Source organism: Lichtheimia ornata (assembly GCF_029851405.1).
Source record: "Lichtheimia ornata isolate CBS 291.66 chromosome Unknown scaffold00025, whole genome shotgun sequence".
NCBI lineage: Eukaryota > Fungi > Mucoromycota > Mucoromycetes > Mucorales > Lichtheimiaceae > Lichtheimia > Lichtheimia ornata.
The window spans coordinates 362,675-384,819 of record NW_026695345.1 but is presented as its reverse complement, the minus strand read 5'-3'; the positions used below and the strand labels follow the sequence as shown (position 1 = coordinate 384,819).

The following is a 22,145-nucleotide window of genomic DNA, read 5'->3' as shown; positions in this document are numbered from 1 at the left end:
AACCCCAACATTGATTGTTCTTTGGATGGACGACCCCTCCCTCCCTAAACCATAGTTATCCCCTTTGTGTCATGAACAATAAATCACAATGCACCGTGTTGATCCTAGATCCATCGTACGTATGTAGCTGTCCTAGAAGATGCATGCAAAGTTGAGACAACAAGTTTGACCTGTTTAGTACACTTGTCAACAAAAGCGTACAGTCTCCTAAATGCATAGCTCGCATTGTATGCCATTGTTTCCTCCCCCATCAAGGAATACGGTAATTCTAAATGGTACACCCATTCTGCGGGTTTTAGTAAATGGATGAATGGATGAAAGATACCCAAAGATGATCCCCTCTCGCTCTTTAATTGCCTCTTTTACTATGTCTTACGTATGACCCTCATTATGCATCATCCTCGTAAACCACCCCAATCATGTATTTTCGATATCGCTTGTTGATAGAATCAGAATCACCATGAGCCCACAATTACGTCTTCCTCATATCCCAATCCACTTGGCACATTGGTTCCATGCAACTTGTTTGTATCAAATTGTGCAAAGGATTATGAGAAATCAATCATGTACAAGGTGTAATAAGGTGAACAACTAAATGCCTACGTGTTTGTGTGTGTGTGTAATGTGAATTGAGCTCCCTATGGTATCCCATGTCATCCTCGTTTTTGTGCAAGACCCATTGCTTTTTGCCGCAATTGAGCGTTCGTTTGGTTGGCAAACATCGGATATACAGCTCTAATTTTAACCCAATCGTAGCCGTACCGCTTGCATCCTTCGTCAAGAGCTTCAACCTCCTCATCTGTCCAACGGTGATAAGTTCGCTTATCGAGTAGGACACTTGCTGGAATAGATTTAATGTTACGACGCGGACGACTTGATGGAACAATAGTAGGTGCTTCATTACGACGACGACGACGACGACGACGACGTTGAGTTGTGGGAGCTTCAGTCTTAACGCTGGTACTCGCTTGGCTGTTGAGTTGATGATCATCTTGTTGCTGAATGCTGCTGCTGGTGGTATCCGATAGCTGTAGCAGGGGTTCACGATCTTCAATTGGATTTGTAATCTCATCAACACTGCTTGGCATGGGCTCATCATCATCGTCAGATATCCAAATAGGCGACATAGGCCCCATATTGCTTGTGCTGTGGTGAACACGTTAGCCCCATCATGCGAGGGTATTCAGCGTGTCAAAACGACCTACTTTGGTAGACCATGTGGTAACCTTTGTTGTTCACTATAAACGTATCATGCATAAGATTCCTCGAAGACAAGCATTATAATAATCAACACCTTACTTGGATGAATCGACATGCTCAATCATGTTGCTACTATGTTGACTTGGCTCATTCGGGTCACCGGCTGATAATAGATGTTGTGGGTTCGGATGGGAGAGTGCCACTGGGAGATGTTCGAGGCTGGCATGAAAAGTAGATGATGATGATCTTGTAAAGGAAGGCACGCTTGCAATAGGAGGAGGGCGATGAGAAGATGACTGTGCATGTGAATGAGATGGTGATGATGGAGGCTGAAAAATCCCATTGTTGTCCTCGATCCATGCATCCAAAGAATCATTGCAGCTGCTATCTTGTGGAGATCCATTGCTTGCCTCATCCTCTGGTATTGCTGATATGACCTTGGGTTTACGTGGATGGTGCTGTTCTCCAGCTTGATCATCATCTTCGCCTTCCAATTGATGGTGTCCACGTTCCATTCCTGCATCATGTGGTTCATTTGGCGTCTCGCGTTCATCCTCTGGCATAGCAATATCATCACTCTGTTTCTGAATTGGGCTGTTGAAATTGAGAGGATTCATTGGGGAAAGGCCCATGCTGATATTGATAGAAGATGAGGATGATGCTGCTGCATTGATGTTGGGCGTGATTGCTGTGTCACTGATGTAAAGCATGCGTTGTCCATGACGGTAATAAAATCTTGTTGAAGGAGGATCATTATCATGCATGGGTGATATGTAATAGTATTCGTGAATGGAACCTTGGCTGTCCCATCCTACGGTCTCGTCGTCGTTGCTGTCGGTGGATCGATTGTCAATGTGAAAATGCATGATGTGCTGGTATAGTCAAGAAGAAGAGAAAGAGAAGGGATGAATATTGATCTCGTGAACAACACCAGCAATATCCATGAAATGCTGTCCCGCTGGCTTGGTTTTCTCAGAGTTGAATCATGTGATCCTTCAATCTTCGTCGATTACAATAGCATTGTGGATCCCGCTTCCCACAGCATGTTGAAGGCCAATCTAGTACACAAAATGAGACACGTCAATGGAAGTGCCCCCGCCCTGTTTTCATGTCCACAACCACATACCTTGGTATCAATAGCTTCCAGGACGATAGGTAATACTTTGTGCCATGACTTTTGCACTCGCGTAGGATCAAAGATGGCACGCAAATCATGTAATGGTTTCGAATCCAGCTAAAAAGGTAGTAGTATCAGGATAAACAAATTGCTCTCTGCCATCATAGTAAAATACATACAAATCCATATGTCTTCATGAAGATATCATATACTCTTTGGCACAGCGGCCGACTTTCATCTCTCAAATCACTCATGATTCTCGCTTTCATTTTGTCGATCACATCTCGAGTCGTATGCTTGTCAATCGTATGGCGTATATCGACAACTGCCCATCTCGCCACTGTATCCAGATACACATCGATAATGTCGTCTCGGCCATGAAGCTGCTTTGGTATCAACACAGGAAAGAAGGTATTCGTAGCTGCAGCATAATCACTCTTGGACCACAAAGCAGTTGTAAAGATGGCCACATTCATGCGATGAACGGTGGACTGTACCCAATCAAGGTCGTTGATGCCATTGGCGAGTGCGAGATCACGTGCCGATATGTTGTATGCGTACAGCTTGGTGGCCCATGCTTCAAACAAAAGGGACCGTGTCAAAGACCACAATGAAGAAGGCACATTGCACATTGCCCTTACCTTGCAATTGGTCGTCCATGGCCCAGACGTGGTCATATACAATGTCGTCCATTGTGTTCGCATTGGTGAACAATGAGAATACTGCTTGTGCTGCTTTGTTTCCTTCGTCGAGTACAGTGGCGTATTCCATGATGAGAGTAAAGGAAGAGAGCAAAAAGAGATTCAAGTGGAAAGATCAAATTGACATGTCGAGGTTCTCCTTGCATGAATCACGTGCTTCATTGGTAACGGAATCTCCTGTGCCATTAGGGCTGTACAATAATGATCCATACCACTGTTAAAGGGATGCAAGCTTCTAATTGGGTTGTATCCTCGAATTTATCCATTGGATCAACTATTTTGCATGAGAGCTGTAAAACGAAAGGTCACGTGCTAGTAGAGCCTTAGACAAATTGAAGATGACTTATTCATGGACGTTCTTCATTGCACTGAATGTTCTATGAATAGCCAACACGCCAAGGTATATGCATGGATACTCGAGATATGTCGACATGATGGTACGCATTTTTTGTACTACTCGGCACCATATGTAATGTTGACTTTTGCACTAAAATCCTTGGCATTCAATGCATTTACCGTTAAGTGTATCCATCGGATAATTTGATCCATTGAGACTCCTACAAGCAGTGAGTGAGTGCATGTGCTTGAACAATAGGATTGAGCTTACTCCACAGCGCGTAATATTGAGGGGGGTAAAGTTGCACCAATCGGGCCGATGTGAGCCGCTCAAGCCTAAAATGGGCAACAAATCTGTTGCAAGAACAGATCACACGACCCCCGAGAACGGGAGAGTGATGTTCCTTTTGCCCATCACATCCGTAATCCCTCACGCTCACTCAACAAGTGGATTAAATATGGCGATATTTTCCTAGAATGCTCCGCTAACAAGGTATTATCATCATCCCTGCTAGAAGAAGATATCGTAACAGCGATAAGGGCCACCACCAGTAGTAGTCAGCGTATAAAAGCACTATGATCTTGATTACCTAAAACTTGAAATAAGGCTTATCAACTTCGTCATCACCACACCCTCTTTTTTGTTTTCAACTGAACACAATCCCCATTCTCGGACTATCTCAACGTCATACATGACCTTGCTAACGATGGAAGATTTGTTTTCCCTGGTTCATTCTCCCTCATGTACAATGAAGCTTTGAAAGAACATGTGCCATTGTTTAGCGTCACTGATAATGTATGTTGAGTGACTCACTCGTTGGTGATCATAAGTGAGTGGTGACTTGGATCCGTGGATGTTGCGTTTGATCTGGATCAGATAATGTGTAACCAAACAATCCTCATCCGACAGAATAACCTTGTAATGTGTTACCCGGCTCATTGCATTTGCCGGCATGTTTGCGTGTGTGTGAAAATATGGATCTTGATACGTTTACATTCTTATGAGATCGACATCAAAGATCTTGTCTCTCGTAGACGTTGCACCCCCACCTCAGGTTATTTAGAGCGTCATTCTATCGGCTTATTAGCTGCATGGGAGACTTGCAACCATGGAAACATTACAACTTGGCATACGAGTTATAGTGCAAAACGAATACGGATCGATAACGCCAAAGCAATGAATACACAACAGATCTTTCCAGAGCTTCAAGGCGGGGTAAATTTGACCCATATCAGTTGCACACAGCTTGCAAATGGTTGATCACAGGCTCACTCTTCTATCCTTCTATAAAAGCTGTTGTGCTTCATATTACAAATCTAGTGCAAGGTGTAAGCTGCCTATTTTTTCTTTCTTCACCTCATCCCCGCGCATCATGGATACCAAAGACGGCGACGATACCAACACCATTGCCTCTGTGCAGCTTAATGAAACGAGAGATACATTACAGCAGCAATCAATATCAAAAAGTAACCAAGGCGAGACGATCGAAAAGGTCCAATCAATACCCCAAGCCGACAAAGAGGATGGGAAAAAAGATGTCAACCTCGAAACACCACCTTCTTCAGACGAAGCGAAACCAAAAACTCGATCACGACGGATATTTGAGCGCATTCGATTTGTGCTACTCGTTATTGGTATTATCTTATCCATGTTTATGATTTCACTCAATTCTACGGTTGTGGCGCCTGCAATGAACATTATTGCAACCGAGCTTGATGCAGTTGCTCAACAGGTAGTCTTTATTCTACAATGCATATCAACAGCTCTATTCAACTCAATCTTTATCTACTCTACAGACTTGGATCGCCACATCATACCTTGTGGCAATGAATTCTTTTCAAGGCCTAGCGGGGAAGGTATGTATATGAATCTCAGAAATCAAGGAAATCATGCTGACATTTTTGTGTACATAGTTTTCGGACATCTTTGGCAGGTGAGCGAAGAAGCCATTTATCACGACAACAGCATACGCTGACGCACACGCACGCACATACACAAAGAAAACCCGTTGTGCTATTCGGAACGATTTTGTTTGTAGTGGGATCCATCGTTAATTCAACCACGCCTACGATCAATGGCTTAATTGCAGGAAGAACAGTTCAAGGATCAGGGGCAGGTTGTGTGATATCGATGCTCTTTGTTATTGTCACGGACATTGTACCATTACATTTGCGACCTCGATTTCAATCTATGCTCACGGTACATATGCTTGTGTTGATATATACTTTGATGACATTCCTGACATTGATGATGATAGGTCATCTATGGGTTGAGTTCTGTCATTGGGCCTCTCATGGGTAAGTCAATAGACAACCTTATCCAACAGGGCAATGTTCTGAACAAGGATACTACTACTACATACAGGTGGTGCCTTTGTTGATCATGTGACATGGCGATGGGTAAGTCGATGATCATAAACGTCGTATCAGGGACATCTCTCTCTCTCTCTTACACACACACACGTGTCAACAGGATTTCTGGATCAATGTCATTATCGGTGGATGCACCACTGTCATTCTCACTTTCTTATTCAAGGAACCTGCCAAGGTCGCCAAAAGCTCATTTTGGGTCAAGTTCAAGCGAATCGACTTTTTGGGAACTCTCTTCTCCATTGGATTGATCTGTTGTTTATTGCTCGCTCTCAACTTTGGAGATCAATTCGGATGGAATACACCTCATGCGTATGGTCCCTTCATTGGTGCTGCCGTCTCTCTCATTATGCTCATCACTTCCCAAGGATGGATCTCACATGAACCGGTATGTCGATTGCGCTTCTCATTTGGCGAGGTTGGACTTCTATGCTTACTATGTTTCCTTTGGATAGCTCATGCCACGACAAGTCGTCCTCAATCCTGCCATTTTCGTGGTGTATCTTTACATGATGTGCCTTGGATTAAGGTAACACAGCATAACATGGTACAGAAAACAGCCTTCAACTCATGCACTTCTTTAGCTTTATTGGCACGCTTTACTTTGGTCCAATCCTTTTCCAAGCTGTTTTTGGGGCATCTTCCACTTCTTCAGGCATAAGACTTATCCCTTACATGGCTCTTCTTATTGTGGGATCAGTGGGCAGTGGCTTCCTTCTCCCTCGCTTCCGACGCTTGAAGTATTACCTGATGTTTGGCGCCGCATCCAATCTCCTTGGTTACGGTCTCTTTTTCACCGTGAACGAGAACAGCAATTGGGGTCAGCAAGCTTGCTATTTAACATTCTGTGGTAGGTACACCATTGACTTGAAGAATGACACAGCTTTTTACTCTAACGTGCATCACGTCGTATACCCTTATTAGGTCTTGCATTCGGCTTATCACAACAAAATGCCATTCTCGCTGTACAACAAGTGGCTCCAAAGGAGTACATTGCCATTGCCACCACATTGGTATGTAACGCGTTGATTTGTACCCTATATCACATGAGCTTCGCATTGACGTTTCTTAATTAGGTCAACTTTTTCATGATGCTTGCTTCCTCAGTGGTAAGTGTAGACATGTTGTCAGGTGGTTTATCATTGTCTTCCTTATTCATTCGTACGATGTATGACCATAGGGCATTGCTATTTTCCAAACGCTCTACGTGACATTCTTGCAAGGACAAGCTTCAGGTCTCGATCCAGATGTCATGGTAAGGATTCTCTTTTCCCCATCTACGTATCCCATTGTTCAACCTGCATATTAACATGGGGAGGGAAATAGGCACTAGCAAAGAAATATGGTGCACTTGAGAATTACCTATATATCCGTGATATGCCAACCGAGGCACAGCTACCTGTCATTCAATGTTACATGCGTGCGTTGCATACTGTTTTCATTCTCCCACTCGCTGTGGCTGGTCTCGGTCTCATATGCACGCTTTTCATCAAAGATGTGCGGTTCATGGGTCAAGGTGTGGCTAAACCAAAGGATGAAGAACAAGGCAACACGATGGCAGAAAAGGATCATGATGACGATGCAAAGGATATGGATAATGCATCCGTTGTCGTGCAACCTGAAGACAAACAAAAGCAATCATTGTCGACATCTCAATGCGAGGAAGACCATGGAGAATGCCAAACCACTATTCGATAGCTATCACCACCACAACCATTATGACAACAGCATACAACAACCCTCTGCATCCATCTTTGTTTCTTTTTCCATTTTCTCAAAACCATGTACTATTATACAATACAAATCATCCAAATAGAGGATATAATGATGCAAGCTTGCAATAGCGTTAAGTGTTGATTTCTCGAGATGAAGCCACATGTTGAAAGCTAAAGTGTATTGTTGTAACATGAAAGGATTGTTGACCTTATGATTACATAACAACCTTGAATGTGTGTATAGTGAGTGATACAGCTGATGGCCACCTCATATGGGTTGGATGATGTATTACGTGTCATGGGTATGTAACGCGATGAGCATGATGCATAATAGAATCCAGGAATGCTGTATGCGTGTATGCGAATTGATGATGATTACAAGATCAGGAGCACATCAGCGACGGCGGCGCTGTTGAGTTCCGCGGAAGCAATTTGGGCACAGTAGTAAGTAGCTTAGCTGCGATTTTCAGGGCAACCGTTGTCGTCCCTTGTTGCATCCAATTGGTTTCATGTGATGTTGCAGTTAAATCATGAACAAGAGATTAGGAGATAAATAGTTTGACATTGATAAAGAGCCCTTTTTCATCATTATGCGATATGACGTGCATGTGCTAACGTTGATGGGCAGATTGATATGAGTTGTTAGATCATATGGAAGAGTCTCCAGTTGTAATTTATGTTCCCATGAATCATCATCATCAACATCATCAGCTTGTCAACCTTAAAAGACGAATGATCAAAGTTAGACAATGGACCGTGCTGGACCCATTGGAAGAGAAAAAGAGAGAGTGTGAGAGGAGAGCCAATTTGAAAATAGATCAACAAAGCGCTTTGAATACAAAAAGCACCGACATGCTCGACCCTTCCATTTCTAGCACAAGAGAAGCATTTCGCTTTCCCCTGCACCCCCCAGTCGCGGGTGGGAATTATAGTTACCTAAAAGCTGAGGCCGTCAGGTGCTTTTATTTGCATGTGGGGAATGCTTGTAGTATGGTTGGGTAAGGCTGACTCATAGTGGAGGATAATGTTGTTATATGCATGTTGTTGATTCATATCAGTGAAATCGATACTAAAGACCGCATTAGAAGCTTGCAACGTCAAGGACATGACTTTTGCTTCTTTTGGATTCAGGAGTATGAAAAAAAAGTGATCAGCATAAGCAAGGCGAGAGTGCAAGACAAATGAAGGTTATTACTTTCCCTTAAAATAGGCAAATCATTCTGCAGCTCCCATGCACTACAACAAGATAGAGAATCATCATTTCAAGTCTTATCGTGAAGTATGGTTGGTGCTAAAGGTGGGACATTTTTATTTCTGGGAAGGGAATGGATGATAAAGAAAAAAAAAGGTACCACTCAGAAAGCGTCTAGAGGCACGCTCATGGATCCGAGGAATGGAACTGGCCCTGTAGAACCCCCCAACATCGTCCGACCATTTCCGGTCGGAGCTACATGCAATACATGACTCACGTGTGTTGCCCGAAAGCAAACGACGTATATAAATGGGGGCATCATTACTAGGGTTCTCTCCTTTGCACAGACCTACAACTTTCTTTATCCACCACCATGACTTTTCTTCAAACTGATATTGACCCTCTCTTCCTTCGAGAACGACACCTCCGATTAAGCAAGAGCAATAGCAGCCTTAACTCAAGTGACGGCACATCCGAAATCGATAGCAGTAGTAAACCGCCGTTTTCTCTCGTCAAGGGGTTCTTTAATGCATCATCAACGCCAATGGTTGCTTCAAGGTCAAATCCACAACAATCAAGAAAAGAAAACCTGGATCGACTTGTCTCCTTTTACCATTTATGATTGATACCTCGATAAGCGCATTCATCATGCCAAACATTATACCATATTCCCCTTGCTTTGTGTTGTCATCCCAATCGCTTTCTTTCTCTTTCCCGCCATCATCATCCATCATCTTTGCTTTCGTTTCGCACAATCAAGTACATTTATAAATATCACATCACTCGCTTGCATCATTGTTAACAAAATTGGATATTCTTATTGATTGTTGTTGTTGTTGTTGTTGTTGTTGTCAGTAAATGGGTATAACTGGGTTATCATGCAAAGAAATTAAAAGAGGAAAGTGGTGGTGTGATCCATAAATGGTGATGGGGGTGATGGTGTGGTAGCCTGACATGCATGAAGTGACCTAAGCAGCAAATCGGCCAAGAGTGGTTCATCGTCCTCCTCCTCTTCCTCCTTGAGTTGATAATTGGATATCATGGCCAACAAGTTTTGTGCTAAGTGATAAGCTCGTTGATAGTCGCTTTGAATCTAAATGACGATATGTGTGAGTGCCAAGTTAATAAAAGTAGCATGATTTACTTACCGAGTCGAGCTGCCGTTCGAGTGCAAGTTGGCGGTCTTTGCGTTTGCTGAGTCGTTGTTCATTTTCCTGTGCCACAGCTAGCTTGGCTTGCATTTGCTTACGGCGTTGAATTTCCTTTCCTAGTCGATCCTTGACCACTTCCATTTCACCTTTGAGCCTTTCCAATTCTGTCTGCTTGCTGTTTTCAGCCTCATTCACTTTGGTTTGCCAATGCGCCTGGATCGCTGTAGCATCTTTGGACATGGACGTCTCGGCATCCAATAACTTGTTACGCCATTCATTCCTCTCTTGTTCCATGTTGGCTTCCATTTTTTCCCTTTCAACACGTGCTGCTTCTTCCACTGCTGATTGCTGCTCTATCCTCCATACTGCTCTTTCGGTCTCCAGCTGATTGTTGGCCTCTTTGAGTAAGTCTTCATATTCAGATCTTAGATTTTCTACGCGTGCTTCATGTTGCATAGCTTGATGTTGACTCTCTTTGAAAAACAGTTCTCGTAAACGTTGTAGCTCACTGGTTTCCACGGCAGAGGATGGTGTTGTTGGAGAAGTAACCGTGTTGCTACTACTGCTGGTCCCCGATTTGCTTTGATACTCAAGTCGTAGTTGCCATTCTCGTTTCTCCTGTGCCCGCAAAGATCGCTCACGTGCCAACTCTTGTCGCAAGCTTTGAAGTTCGTCATGATGATGATGGTTGTGATGGTGTTCACTCGTTGCAGATTGAGGCTCTACTACATCTTGCTGTTGTTGTTGTTGTTGTGTCGTAGCTTCTCGAAGTCGATCTTGCATGGCACCCAGTCGTCTCTCATGTTTCTTTTGCTCAGCTGCCAATGTCTGCTCGTATCTTGTCTTTTGTTCTTGCATGGCATCCTCATGTTCCTGTTGCTGAGCAACCATTTGACGCTGCAAATCTTGGATCTTTATGGAAGGTCGTGTTATTGTTCCCTCTCCATTGACATGGATTACCCTTGTATCCTTACTTGTTCCATCAATTGCCGCTCCACATCCTGTACCCGTTTTTCCAATAAACTTTCTTTCATCTTGACCTCTCGAAGCAACTAAGACATAACCATCCTATAAGCATGATGATCGATTCCCATTCTTCCCATCCAAATTTGAATACCTACACTTGACGTGTTTCTTTCATAGGTTGCACGATCTTGTTGGATGGTCTTTTCAAGCCCTTCAGCACGTTCACGATAATCTTTGCATTCTTGGATAAGCTGGATGCCCATTCGTCAAATAGGTGTTGTCTCATTTTCTCGCTCTCTCTCTTTTTTTTTCCCATGGCATATCACCGGGGATGTTTCAGCATCAGATAAATGTATACGTACCGTCACTTTTTCAACTTCCCAATCATGAATAGGTGCTGATGGACCAAGTGTCATGGTCCTTTGTTGTTGTGGGGGACGTGGGGGACGTGGTGGACTTGTAACAGCTTCTTGTGACATGGATGGCTTAAAAGTGTAAAAGAGGGAGAAAGAAACAAAAGGACCGGGAAGATGGAACCCGTGAGCTTTAAGATACAAGCGCGAAGCGTGGTAACACGTTACACTGTTGCATAAGGCCAAGAAATGGTTTTTGCTATCAAATGCTGTTTTTTATTCTTGGTATTCCTCCTCCTCTCCCATCTCTTCATCATCATCTCTAGGTAATAACTCTATGACTTGCTGTAGCATAGCATCAAGATCGTCTTCAGTAAATCGTTCTTCACACTCTTCAATCAACTATAAAGCATCCTCATGATTAGCTCCCATGTATACATATATAACCTGCCATCTCTCTCTCTCCCTCTTCCTCTCACTGCATGTATCCGTGTCCACTTTACCAGGTATAAGTCAACAGGGCTCTTGGGTCGTAGATTGAGTATTTGTAACTTTTCAGCAACAGTAAGCTCGTATTGTGAAAATGCATCCAAAAAGTTCTGTACTTGAGATACATCTTGAGTATTGCAAGGTGAGCTGTTCAAGTATCCTGTCAACTACTCCCAAGGTCAATAACAAGGTATCCATATGCGATCAAGCATACGTCTCACCTCAAACTGAATGGTCCTCAGATTCTCCGGGAATTCAAGGTTGGGATCTCGCTCTTGTGCCGCTCGTTGTAATTCTTGCTGCTCATTGACAAGGGCAAGCACTTCAAAATTGCTTAGCATACCCGCTCGTGCGTTTTTGACAATCATGTTGGTATGTTTCTGGTGGACAAGTAGTTATGCGGATATAGGGTGTGGAAAAGGAAAGCTTAGCATTCAATAACCCAGCCACACAGCTTCTAATTTGACCATCCAGCAGCATTGACAGCTGACACATTGAATGATCCCAAACCACTTGTCACCCTCCAATAAGCCTATTCCATCATCACTTCACCTTGCGTGATATATAAAAGCAATTGTTTATGCTGATTTGGTATATATAAAAAGTCATCATTATGAGAGGATGCTCTAAATACTATAAGAAAGTGTCTCCTTTTGTGATCGCTCAAGCTTGCTTGCTCTGATATGGTACACCTTGCGCAATTCTCGAAACTGCTTGACAAATCCATCATGATCCAAATTCCCATCCAAAAAGCTTTGTGCGACTGACTCTGACAACTCATCCGATTCATGTATACTGGCCTTTAGTCTTGTCATCATTGTGGCAGGAGAGAATCGCTATATCAATGTGGTCAGCTTATCTATACATGGATGTACAAATCCCAATGCCCTTCCAACTCACATTGAATGCATCATTTTGCTGCTTCTCCTTTTCCTCAAATTGCGCTCGTAATTGGCGATATTCACCATCCAATTCTTTGACTTGATCCCTCAGCTGTTGTAAGCTGCTTTCTTGTGTAAGGTTCTTATCTACATTCATGCATCTAATAAGGCCCTCTTTCTCTCTTATCCATCCCTTACCATGAACTTACTTGCTAGATTGACATTGCCATTCCTTAATTCTTCTTGCACAGTCTTCATGTTTTGTACCCGTTCCAATGAATTGAAAAAGAGTTCAAAGGCCACATCATTGCTCAATAGCTCCTCGAGCTCATCCATACTATTGAAATCCTAGTCAAAATCATGCCATAACCCTACCCATCTCCTAAGTATTTACCTCCTGCTAACAATGGATGTATACTCTGCCATGGAAAGCGCTAACGGGGTTGCTGATGGTGCTGATGTGTTGCTTGGAATAGGTGGTGGAGGACGATGACCATATCTACAAAGATCCTTGATTCAATACCTTCAATCCTTCATCCCAATGTACTCCATACGTACCCTTCTTCAGCAGAGGCAGGACCTTCACCATTCGCACCACTCCCACCTTTTCTTGCTGGTGGTCGTTGTGTAAACTCCTCGATGATATCATGAACCCATTTACCAAGTTGTACTTGTGACGCATTCCAGTGTAGAGCATCATGAACAACAACGTCAGACTCGATCCAAGGATGTCGCATACCCGTCGGTGACACGGTGATAATGGGTGGTACGTCCGGGAACTCTGGGGGAAGGTTGACGAGTAATGCTGCACTCACATTCCCCATTGGACAAGGCAACTCGTACATTTGGCCCTCGATAATCGTTGTCACGGCGGGATTGTGTGAATATAAAGAGGCGATCTGTTGCTGTTTTCTATATCAACGTGAACGACGTAGAGATGAGATAGGTGTCATTGTAAGGAACCCATTTCATAAACACGTTACACTTCTTGAAAAGTCGACATGCTGGATAACAATGACAGTGGTCGTGATAGTCTTGAATGCCGAGAGTGGTGTCAAATGGGAGGAGGAGTATTAACGTGTGTTATGTATATGCAGCTTAAAATGCCAAGATACGTAGAGTGGGTGAGAGAAGGGTCAGCTTTGGTTGTGTCTCAGGCAATTGCATAGATTGAAGAGCCGAATCTCTTTTTTGGGAAAAGGAAAATCGAATACAGTTATCTCCTCTCTCTCTCTCTCTTTCTTTCTTTCCTTCTTCCTTTCTTCTTGTCTTGCTTTACTTGCTACTTTTTCTTCTCCCTTTCTCGCATCCTCTTATCGTACAACAACAATAATTCATTATGGGCTTCCTCAGCGCTCTCGATGCTATTGCACATGGTGGTATTCAACAACCCGAATCATATGTCAAAAAGAAGAATTACACGTTCGATAAAGAACTTGGTAAGAGCATGGTTCACCCACGTTCTTTTCCCTCTCTCTCGCTCTCCCTCCTTTCCGACGATACACATGCTACATGATACAAATCCGATATTCGAGTTTGACACCTTTTATCGTTGCTAGGTCGTGGTTCTTTTGGTTCAGTGCGCAAAGCTGTGCGGATCAGTGACAAGAAAGAAGTGGCCATCAAGATCATTTCAAAAAAGACAGTCAAAGGGCATTTTGATATGGTGCTATCAGAGATGAATGTTCTCAAGGACCTGAATCATCCCAATGTGATCGGATTCTTTGACTTTTTCGAATCACGGTAAATGACAGCCTTCCTCCCCCCCTTACATTGGATCCAAATGTCTCACTTTCATCATCCATATCCTCGGGTTTTTATTAGTGACAAGTTTTACATGGTCTTTGAATTGTAAGTAATATTAGGATGAGGGTGCATATGTAGGTTGATTTGCATATGTGTAACATTTTCTTGTGTAATTAGAGCTACTGGAGGTGAACTCTTTGAACGACTCTTTGAACGTGGCAAGTTCACCGAAAAGGATGCAGTGCGTGTTTTTTCTCTCTCTCTCCCTTACTATTACTTTTTCGCGTATATACTAACGTCATCTACTTTAGGTGGTGATCGTTCGTGCTATCTTGAATGGCCTTCAATATCTTCATTCCAAGAACATTGTGCACCGGGGTAAGTCCATGGTCCAAGAATGGGAGATTTGATCTTGGCGTGTAACAATGTGCCACATGCTTTTAGATATGAAACCCGAGAATCTGCTGTTTAAAACGCCCGATGAAGATGCAGAGCTGGTCATTTGTGATTTTGGGTAGGAGTGTATATGGTATATGATTGACCCCTGGAGACAAATGGCTGAAGTCAAATCCCCATTATTATCGTTCGTTAGTATTGCAAAGCAAAGCGACGATACATCCATGCTGCATACTGTTTGTGGATCCCCCCTTTATGTTGGTAAGCCACTCTTTATCATATACAAACACTCTCACATGCTGTTCCAAAAGTCATTTACAATGTCACTCACGCATCACCTACTTGCAGCTCCTGAAGTTCTGAAACGAGAAAATTATGGTGCTCCCGTTGACTTGTGGGCGGTCGGGTAAGTTGAGCTATGACATGATCCATGGAGACACTAACAATATTTACCTTTATAGGGTGATCACCTATATGCTGTAAGCCGTCAAATTTGGGGGGATGCTATCAAAGTGACACAAACTGAGGCTAAAGAACGCATTGTCCATTTTTAGTTTGTGTGGCTATCAACCTTTCCAAGCCGAAGATCAAGTTGAGTTGATGGATGAGATTACCAATGCAAAATACGAATTTCATGAGCGATATTGGAGAAATATTTCACAAGATGGTACGTGTAAAAGAGGATTTATTTTTGGGTGCCAAGGCATTGTTGTTTCTGTAATTTCTGTCTTACAAACAACTACCTCTTCTTGATTAGCCAAAGACTTTATCCGTAAATTGTTGACGTTGGAGCCATCAGCTCGTCTTACAGCCGAAGAAGCATTGAAGGACAAGTGGATGACTGGCTTGGATGCCACCGATATTGATATCTTGCCTGCTGTACGTGAGAACTTCAACCCACGACGGACATTGAAGAATGCAGTGCGTGCTGTCAGTGCAATGAATCGTTTGAGAGCTGCAAGTATCGAAAAACGAGGTGACGGTAATGAAGAAAAGAATGTCGCACAGCTTGCTATCCTCAGAGCTATGGCCGCCAACAAAAACAAGCAGCAGCAACAACCTGCCGCTCCTGCTGCTGCCGCCGCCGCTGTTCCAGCTACTACCCAGTAATATATATTATCCTTTACTTTTCCAATTCATTGCCATCTCTTGTTTCCTTTATTCTCGCATACCATCAATATACCGATTATTACGTAGTTAGTGTTTGTGTTTATACACGTCCATCCACTTGACAGCCTATGTGAACCTCCCCCTTTTTTCCCTGTGTGCCCCGATCCATCGGCTCAGCGCGAAAATGATTAAACCGTATCGATGTGTGCAAAAGATTTATGATGAAACTGCCAAGAGCCAATAATGATGTACGAGTCTATGGAGTGGGAAGGGATCACGATCGCCGTAGATAGCATAGTATAATATCATGACAGTTGTAAGATAGGAAAAGTATCGGCTATAAAATAAGCGACCATGTCCGTCAGCTACTTGTTTGCTACATACATTGGTGCAGCACGGGTAACAACAGTGCCGCGCACTTTCCACCCCTTACCTTTTGAGGAAAGAAGAGTATCGGTCCATAGCAATCAACAATAGAACAGCTGCGAGTGCCGGTAAATCGTCTAGAACATCCATCATCGACCACGATGGGGTTTGCCATCCCAGTTGCATTACATCACGGATATAGACAATAAGACCAGGGACATTGTAAGGCATAAACGATGTCAAAAAGAGGAGAACAGCTTCTCGAATAGGATCCTATGATGATGATGATATCAATACTTTGCCCATTTTCTCCAACCTTGACATCGAAAACTTGCCTGATGACGTGCAGTGACTCCCAACCAGAAAATGTATAGACCCACAACAATCACAGGCACAGGTAATACCCGAATAAGCCCCAAAGCCATCGCTGAAGGAACCCACATCATGGATGATTGGTATTGTAAGGGCACGGGCCAAAGCAACATTCGAAACACTGCCTGCAACAAGCGTAGCACAGCCCACAGCAAACATGTGATACCTGCAGCCAAAAACAAAGATGCTGCATGTAACCACCATGCATCTCGTTGTGATAATATTCCATGTAGTGACACAACAGCAACAATACTTGGCACGTCAATCTTGAGAGCTCTCGTCAATCCGCTTACAAGGGATCCACCTATAAAGATCCATCAGCCTCGTGTCCTCATTTCCCTCAAGCACAAGCACGTATACCTTGAAGTGTTTGTTGAAGAACCATTAATGTGATCACAAAGATGTAGACAACAATGGCGGGACCCGCTCGCAGTATACATTTGCCAATGGAACCATACCAATCAACGGCCAATCCAACATGCATCGGGTAAGGAGCCCATACACGAATCTCCAATGAATGATCCATAGCTGGGTCTGCGTAAAAGTTGATATCTATCACCGAACGCTCTTTGCCAATCAATCCCACGTGAAATTTGCTCTCGTCTCCAAACGTTTGTTGAACCAGTGGGGCGAATAATGGTGGTGTGTCGCATTTCCCAGCGAATGTTAATGTGAGTTGGTATGCAAGTAATGGTTGTCGGATGGCAGGAATAGATATGGATGAGTACAGCTTGTCAAAGATGGGTATCGACACGCCTTGCATAATCACATCTATGAAATAACGTAAGTATCAGATTATCTTTGTAAAGCAATGTAAACATACCCCACATTGAATATTGCACAATCATCGATGATGCATCGTCAATGGTATCAGTCACAACGAATGTATCCTTTTGTGTCGATTGAATACCAAGATACTGCTCGGCATCCACTTGATGAAACCAAAACGATGAGCCATGGAAAGAAGAATGCGTATCGGTCGATGTCGAGGTGGGCAAGCGAATGGCTGTGTTTTTGATGCGTCGGCATTCATGCTGATCTTTTCCACAAGTCAAGAGTTGTAGATCCTCATCATTTGTAAGTACTCCCATTAGGCCCTTGCTCCGTATCAATTTCATTTGATTCGTTTCCATTGCGATAGCCGTTCGAGGATCATTCACAATAGATGCGTCTTGCACGTTGACATAGTCTAGTAACCAACATGTTAAATTGTGATTCCTTTGGCCCAAGTCATCTTCCCTCTACCTTTCAATACAGGAGTTATTGATGATGGCGCAAAATACTTTTGAAAGATTTGAATGCGATCATCGAAAGGTCGTGTTCCAGAAATGTCGTTCTTATTCGTGATTTCCACCAATGCTTTGCCGACCCTTTTGACAAGCTGGTTACACCACAGGATAGCCATATGATCACATGTCGTCCATACTTGTGGGATGGATGTCGTAAATGCAGTAAGACCACCAGGATCACTGCTCAAGCTTGCTGCATCGGAATTCACAATAGAGTCCGAGGTCCCACCGGCTAATGACATGATGGTGATGTTGGATGCGATAGGATGAATGGATGACTGATATATACGTGCAATCTTTGGGTCCAATACAATGGGCGCTTTTGCATGAGGTGAAGCGAGTGTGAGGATGGTATTGATGCTGTGTGGTTGATAATTGGCAAGTGTTGGCATCAAGCGTGCAACAATACCACCCATAGAATGACCCACAATGACCACAGAGCTGAATCGGTGCTGATAAAGAGCGAGAATATGTTGAACAACGTCATTTAAATACTCGGCTTGATCAAGTAACAGGCGACCACTGATAGCTGAAAACTCTTCATTCAAATCCACTAACAAAGAACATGATGGTTAGTACCCATCCCCTTACAAGTTGATCCATCATTTACCTGTGAAGAAGTCGAGTGAAGGTTGATATTGTGCTGTTTCACCAGCAATGGATCGCACCTGCTTGTAACTACCTGCATGACCGGGAATGAACAACGCAGGGACTCCCGTCAACTAAAATCCCAAGTCAGCTATCCACTATGCAAAAAGCCTCACTGCAAAACGCGCGTGCCTTACCTTGTTTGGATCATCCACCCCTCCTTCTCGATATAAATACATTTCATACTTGTTGGAGAGTCGTGAAGTCACTGGGAAGCGTCGAAATGAAGGCCGAGAATACGACATTTGACATGCTTGGATGTCGCGTTGATGGAATAGAAAAGAGTCTGCAATGGTGTACAGCGCTAGAATGGTGGCTGCAATCACAAGAATGACCAGTCGCCCTGGTCGTAGCTCCAGTACCATGGCGTGGGGTGAAGGAACCAAGACGAGTAATCTCGAAAGAAAAGCAAACCAGGAGCCAGGCTCACGCAAATTGATTTGTGGAAATACAAGGTATGTGTGCGTGTGTCGCATAAAGACGTGCTATTACTTTTATATCATCCCCATCACTAATACCGCATTTGGCACTGAAAGAGTATGCCTGCCGTGATAATCATCGCTGCAATATACCAAAAGATGAATAACATGTTGTATATAGCTTAATGTTAGCAAGTGAAATACATGTGCGGTAAAAAAAGACATATGGGGCAATCATAGGTGTGTAATGGTGAGGCGAAGGGAGGAGGTTGTTGTTTAGAAAGCTATTCTTAGCGACTTGGAGAACCTTTGGAGAATATTCATTGTAGACGATGGTGTGAATTGGATGAACATTGTTGTTGTCTGGGTAGCATACAATGACCTCCTTGGTTACTGAGATTCAGCTCGTCATAGGATAATCGGTAGCTCTTATGTACAAAGGACACTCCATAACCATGGTTTGCCATTGTTTCACATGGATTGTCACAAACCTTGTTTTTCTACAATCCACTTACCAGGGTGATTTAAAGGTACACGCATACGGCAACACATTTGGGTTTGGATCAATACTTTCACATTTCTAAGGATGGATCAAGTACGTTGGATGATACTGGCTGTACTTGATTGACAAGTCGCACAAAGGATGATGATAGTAGTTGCCATGGAGTACATTGGATCCACCAATCTTTCACGATTATAGCATCATGTATAGTGGTCAAATTGACAATGGACACACAAGAACACGACTCTTTTCCACACTTGCATATATCCAATTCCTTCCATCCCATATACCAAAATATCCATATTCATATCCATAGCAATTCGTATGTATTGAAGCACGTTGCTACGTGTAAATAAAGCTGCTTCTATACAATGGCTATCTGCTGTCCAGGTAAAAAAAAAAGGCTGTAAGACACGTCGCTGCAAGTAAAGAACGCTGTTGGAGACAACGGAGTAAAGCCCTTGCTATAACAATTGCTGGAATGAATGCTGTAGCCATTGGTCGTGGTAGACGAGTGTACAAGAGAACGTGCTGTGTCAATGGAAGGCGTGTGTTGTAGTGGGGTTTACACGCCATGAACTTGCAATTCAGTCAAAGACAATCGGATCAAGGTAGTTGTAGGCATGTCATGATGGGCTGAAGCAGGACAACCGTTCGCAGGTGGTAGTTGTACTTGAATGGGCCAGCAGTTGAGAATGGGAGGAAGAGGCAAGAAGCGGGAGGAGGTGGAAGAAGTGGGAAATTAAGTAGGTTGAGATGACATTTCTTTGCTTGAGCGTAGCTCATTCAAATCCTCTCGGATCAAGTAAGTTGAAGGATGGGCATGCTGGGCTGGAGCAGGACAATCGTTTGTATGCATTGGCTTGGACAACAAAGGTGAATGGGAGGAATGGATGAATGACTGGCAGTTTACAAATAACTTACCAATTTGATTCTTCTGATATTGGATGGTACTTCTGTGTTTGAGCATTTTTCAGTCAAATCCCCTCGGATCAAGAAAGTCGAAGGATGGGCATGCTGTACTGGAGCAAGACAATCGTTTGTATGCATTGGATTGGGCAACAAATGTGAACGGGAGGAATGGGTTATTATATGGCATTTTGAACTATTCCTAAATAGTGTACAAGAGTCATGCATCGCCTGTGCCAAATGACTCAAGTTACACAAACACGCCCTCTGCATCTTTTGCTCTATTATAGTCATACTACTTTACATTAAACAAAGACCACTCTTCATATAGCATCACCCTTACAGCATATGTAAAACATAAAGGTGCCTGTATCTCCAAACTTTACAATCAAACGTGGGCTCTTAAATAGATCAACGTGCTTGTCGGGGTCAAAGGAATCTTGTGTCAAAGTATGAAGTTCATCGTGGGCGATCCCAGATTTCGCAATGTCGCTACCAGCCAAACTGGATCTGGGGGTAGACCTCTTCGTTATAGGGAGGTTTGATTTGCCTCGGTTTTTATTGGGAGTATGTCGAGGAGTGATACCCCAAAGATGATACAGCAATGTGAAAATAAAGAAAACTAATTGAGAAAAAAAAAAGGATCAAACCGGATCATTGTGACTCGAAGAAGAGGCACTCCCCGATGCAAAAGGGAACGAGTCGCGGAACTTTTTTCCGTTTTGGAGAAGTGCAGCATAAAGTTTGTTGTAAGATACGCTGGTTAAGGATTCAGTAATGGCTCTTGCTTCATCGGAAATAGGGAACAGTTGATTAAGTAGTCTACGTTGGCTAGCTGTGATAGGTTTGGCGTTTGGATCGGTATTGGGCTGAGGTGGGATAAAGTCGACAATAATTTGGTCGTTGTGAGCTTCACGATTGGAAAGATCATCCGAAAGCATTGAAACATCAGAATTGTGGCTGTAGGCAGAAGAAAGTGTGGGCGAGGGAGGCGATGGTGGCAGGGGTGACTTGTTGTTGCTGGTAGGCGTGAGGGTGCGATGATTAGAGCATTTTGCTGCACGATGGCCTGGTTGACCGCATGACCAGCAAAGGCGATTGCGGCTTGGATGACTAGGACATGATGAGATAGAGTGACCGGAGCGATGACAGTGAAGGCAATGTAATGGCATTTCAGCCCATGTTGCATAAAAGAAGTCGGCGGAGTTGGGCCAAGCAATCGTGTGTGTGAGTGGGAGGAAATCGATTGAGGCTGAAACGTTTAATGTTGCGTAACCATGGCCCATAAACAAGTGGGAGTCATGGTCACGAAGAATTCCATAGTCTTGAATCTTACCAAAGGGTAAGAGTGCTTGTTGGATTCCATGTGCTAGTTTTTCACGAGATGTGAACGGCAATTTGCTGAGACGAATGTTGATGATGCGGGAGTCTTCTGCTAAAGGACGAGTGGGAATGATACGAGAGCCATCAGAAAATTGAAGACCATGTTTGCAGGCTTTTTCATACAAGGATGAGTCGTCAATGAAAAGCTCAACAATACGGCGTGAGTGATCGGAGTGTAGGCGTGCACCACAGTTATCGGGATAGCTTTCAGTTATGTGACGAAGAAGAGTTGTACGGTTTTCGTTGCGAGAAGTGAAGTCAAAAAACAAACTCGGGCATGAAGCAGGGGATCCACCAACTTTCCACACATTGGAATGTGTGGTCTTGTCAAGTGCATTGCTGGTCAAAGATTCTCGAATTGCAGTAGGTCGTCGAACGCGAGCAGCTCTCGCATAAGATGTAGGTTGGGTGCCTGTTTCCTTATCAGGCAAAACGGTAGCGTTCGGGGAAGCCATGGGTAGACCTCTTCGACGACGACGACCAAAAAAATATTTTTTGGGCTAGTTGCGACATTGAACATGAAACTTTCACACA

The 22,145-nt window shown here is 43.5% G+C and overlaps 9 protein-coding genes across 9 annotated transcripts; 2 read left to right on the top strand and 7 right to left on the bottom strand.

The window, feature by feature from the left end:
* Window positions 1-653: 653 nt before the first annotated feature.
* On the bottom strand, window positions 654-2,066 carry O0I10_006046 (uncharacterized protein; the record flags this gene model as incomplete). The annotated part of the gene is made up of 3 exons (XM_058486079.1): window positions 654-1,146; window positions 1,206-1,238; window positions 1,300-2,066. 3 exons carry the CDS (start codon window positions 2,064-2,066, stop codon window positions 654-656), a joined length of 1,293 nt encoding a protein of 430 aa, XP_058343274.1.
* Window positions 2,067-2,195: 129 nt separating this feature from the next.
* O0I10_006045 (uncharacterized protein) lies at window positions 2,196-3,088 on the bottom strand (the record flags this gene model as incomplete). Its single annotated transcript, XM_058486078.1, has 4 exons — window positions 2,196-2,258; window positions 2,327-2,434; window positions 2,497-2,894; window positions 2,959-3,088. The coding sequence occupies 4 exons, from the start codon at window positions 3,086-3,088 to the stop codon at window positions 2,196-2,198; spliced, it is 699 nt and encodes a 232-aa protein (XP_058343273.1).
* A 1,639-nt stretch (window positions 3,089-4,727) lies between these two features.
* O0I10_006044 (uncharacterized protein) lies at window positions 4,728-7,422 on the top strand (the record flags this gene model as incomplete). Its single annotated transcript, XM_058486077.1, has 13 exons — window positions 4,728-5,087; window positions 5,152-5,211; window positions 5,269-5,288; window positions 5,356-5,554; window positions 5,613-5,652; window positions 5,720-5,754; window positions 5,828-6,112; window positions 6,180-6,253; window positions 6,309-6,574; window positions 6,649-6,737; window positions 6,801-6,833; window positions 6,905-6,979; window positions 7,051-7,422. The coding sequence occupies 13 exons, from the start codon at window positions 4,728-4,730 to the stop codon at window positions 7,420-7,422; spliced, it is 1,908 nt and encodes a 635-aa protein (XP_058343272.1).
* A 2,098-nt stretch (window positions 7,423-9,520) lies between these two features.
* Window positions 9,521-11,227, bottom strand: O0I10_006043 (uncharacterized protein; the record flags this gene model as incomplete). The annotated part of the gene is made up of 5 exons (XM_058486076.1): window positions 9,521-9,724; window positions 9,780-10,694; window positions 10,757-10,834; window positions 10,904-10,999; window positions 11,111-11,227. 5 exons carry the CDS (start codon window positions 11,225-11,227, stop codon window positions 9,521-9,523), a joined length of 1,410 nt encoding a protein of 469 aa, XP_058343271.1.
* Window positions 11,228-11,377: 150 nt separating this feature from the next.
* On the bottom strand, window positions 11,378-11,958 carry O0I10_006042 (uncharacterized protein; the record flags this gene model as incomplete). Its single annotated transcript, XM_058486075.1, has 3 exons — window positions 11,378-11,503; window positions 11,605-11,757; window positions 11,812-11,958. 3 exons carry the CDS (start codon window positions 11,956-11,958, stop codon window positions 11,378-11,380), a joined length of 426 nt encoding a protein of 141 aa, XP_058343270.1.
* Window positions 11,959-12,216: 258 nt separating this feature from the next.
* On the bottom strand, window positions 12,217-13,474 carry O0I10_006041 (uncharacterized protein; the record flags this gene model as incomplete). Its single annotated transcript, XM_058486074.1, has 6 exons — window positions 12,217-12,426; window positions 12,491-12,618; window positions 12,681-12,808; window positions 12,866-12,970; window positions 13,030-13,383; window positions 13,455-13,474. The coding sequence occupies 6 exons, from the start codon at window positions 13,472-13,474 to the stop codon at window positions 12,217-12,219; spliced, it is 945 nt and encodes a 314-aa protein (XP_058343269.1).
* A 336-nt stretch (window positions 13,475-13,810) lies between these two features.
* On the top strand, window positions 13,811-15,723 carry O0I10_006040 (uncharacterized protein; the record flags this gene model as incomplete). Its single annotated transcript, XM_058486073.1, has 11 exons — window positions 13,811-13,910; window positions 14,031-14,214; window positions 14,296-14,322; window positions 14,395-14,458; window positions 14,529-14,595; window positions 14,662-14,731; window positions 14,810-14,874; window positions 14,962-15,019; window positions 15,075-15,092; window positions 15,168-15,280; window positions 15,371-15,723. 11 exons carry the CDS (start codon window positions 13,811-13,813, stop codon window positions 15,721-15,723), a joined length of 1,119 nt encoding a protein of 372 aa, XP_058343268.1.
* A 216-nt stretch (window positions 15,724-15,939) lies between these two features.
* O0I10_006039 (uncharacterized protein) lies at window positions 15,940-18,643 on the bottom strand (the record flags this gene model as incomplete). The annotated part of the gene is made up of 8 exons (XM_058486072.1): window positions 15,940-16,060; window positions 16,157-16,362; window positions 16,425-16,765; window positions 16,822-17,232; window positions 17,285-17,650; window positions 17,707-18,303; window positions 18,361-18,472; window positions 18,536-18,643. The coding sequence occupies 8 exons, from the start codon at window positions 18,641-18,643 to the stop codon at window positions 15,940-15,942; spliced, it is 2,262 nt and encodes a 753-aa protein (XP_058343267.1).
* Window positions 18,644-20,872: 2,229 nt separating this feature from the next.
* O0I10_006038 (uncharacterized protein) lies at window positions 20,873-22,066 on the bottom strand (the record flags this gene model as incomplete). Its single annotated transcript, XM_058486071.1, has 1 exon — window positions 20,873-22,066. One exon carries the CDS (start codon window positions 22,064-22,066, stop codon window positions 20,873-20,875), a length of 1,194 nt encoding a protein of 397 aa, XP_058343266.1.
* Window positions 22,067-22,145: the final 79 nt, after the last annotated feature.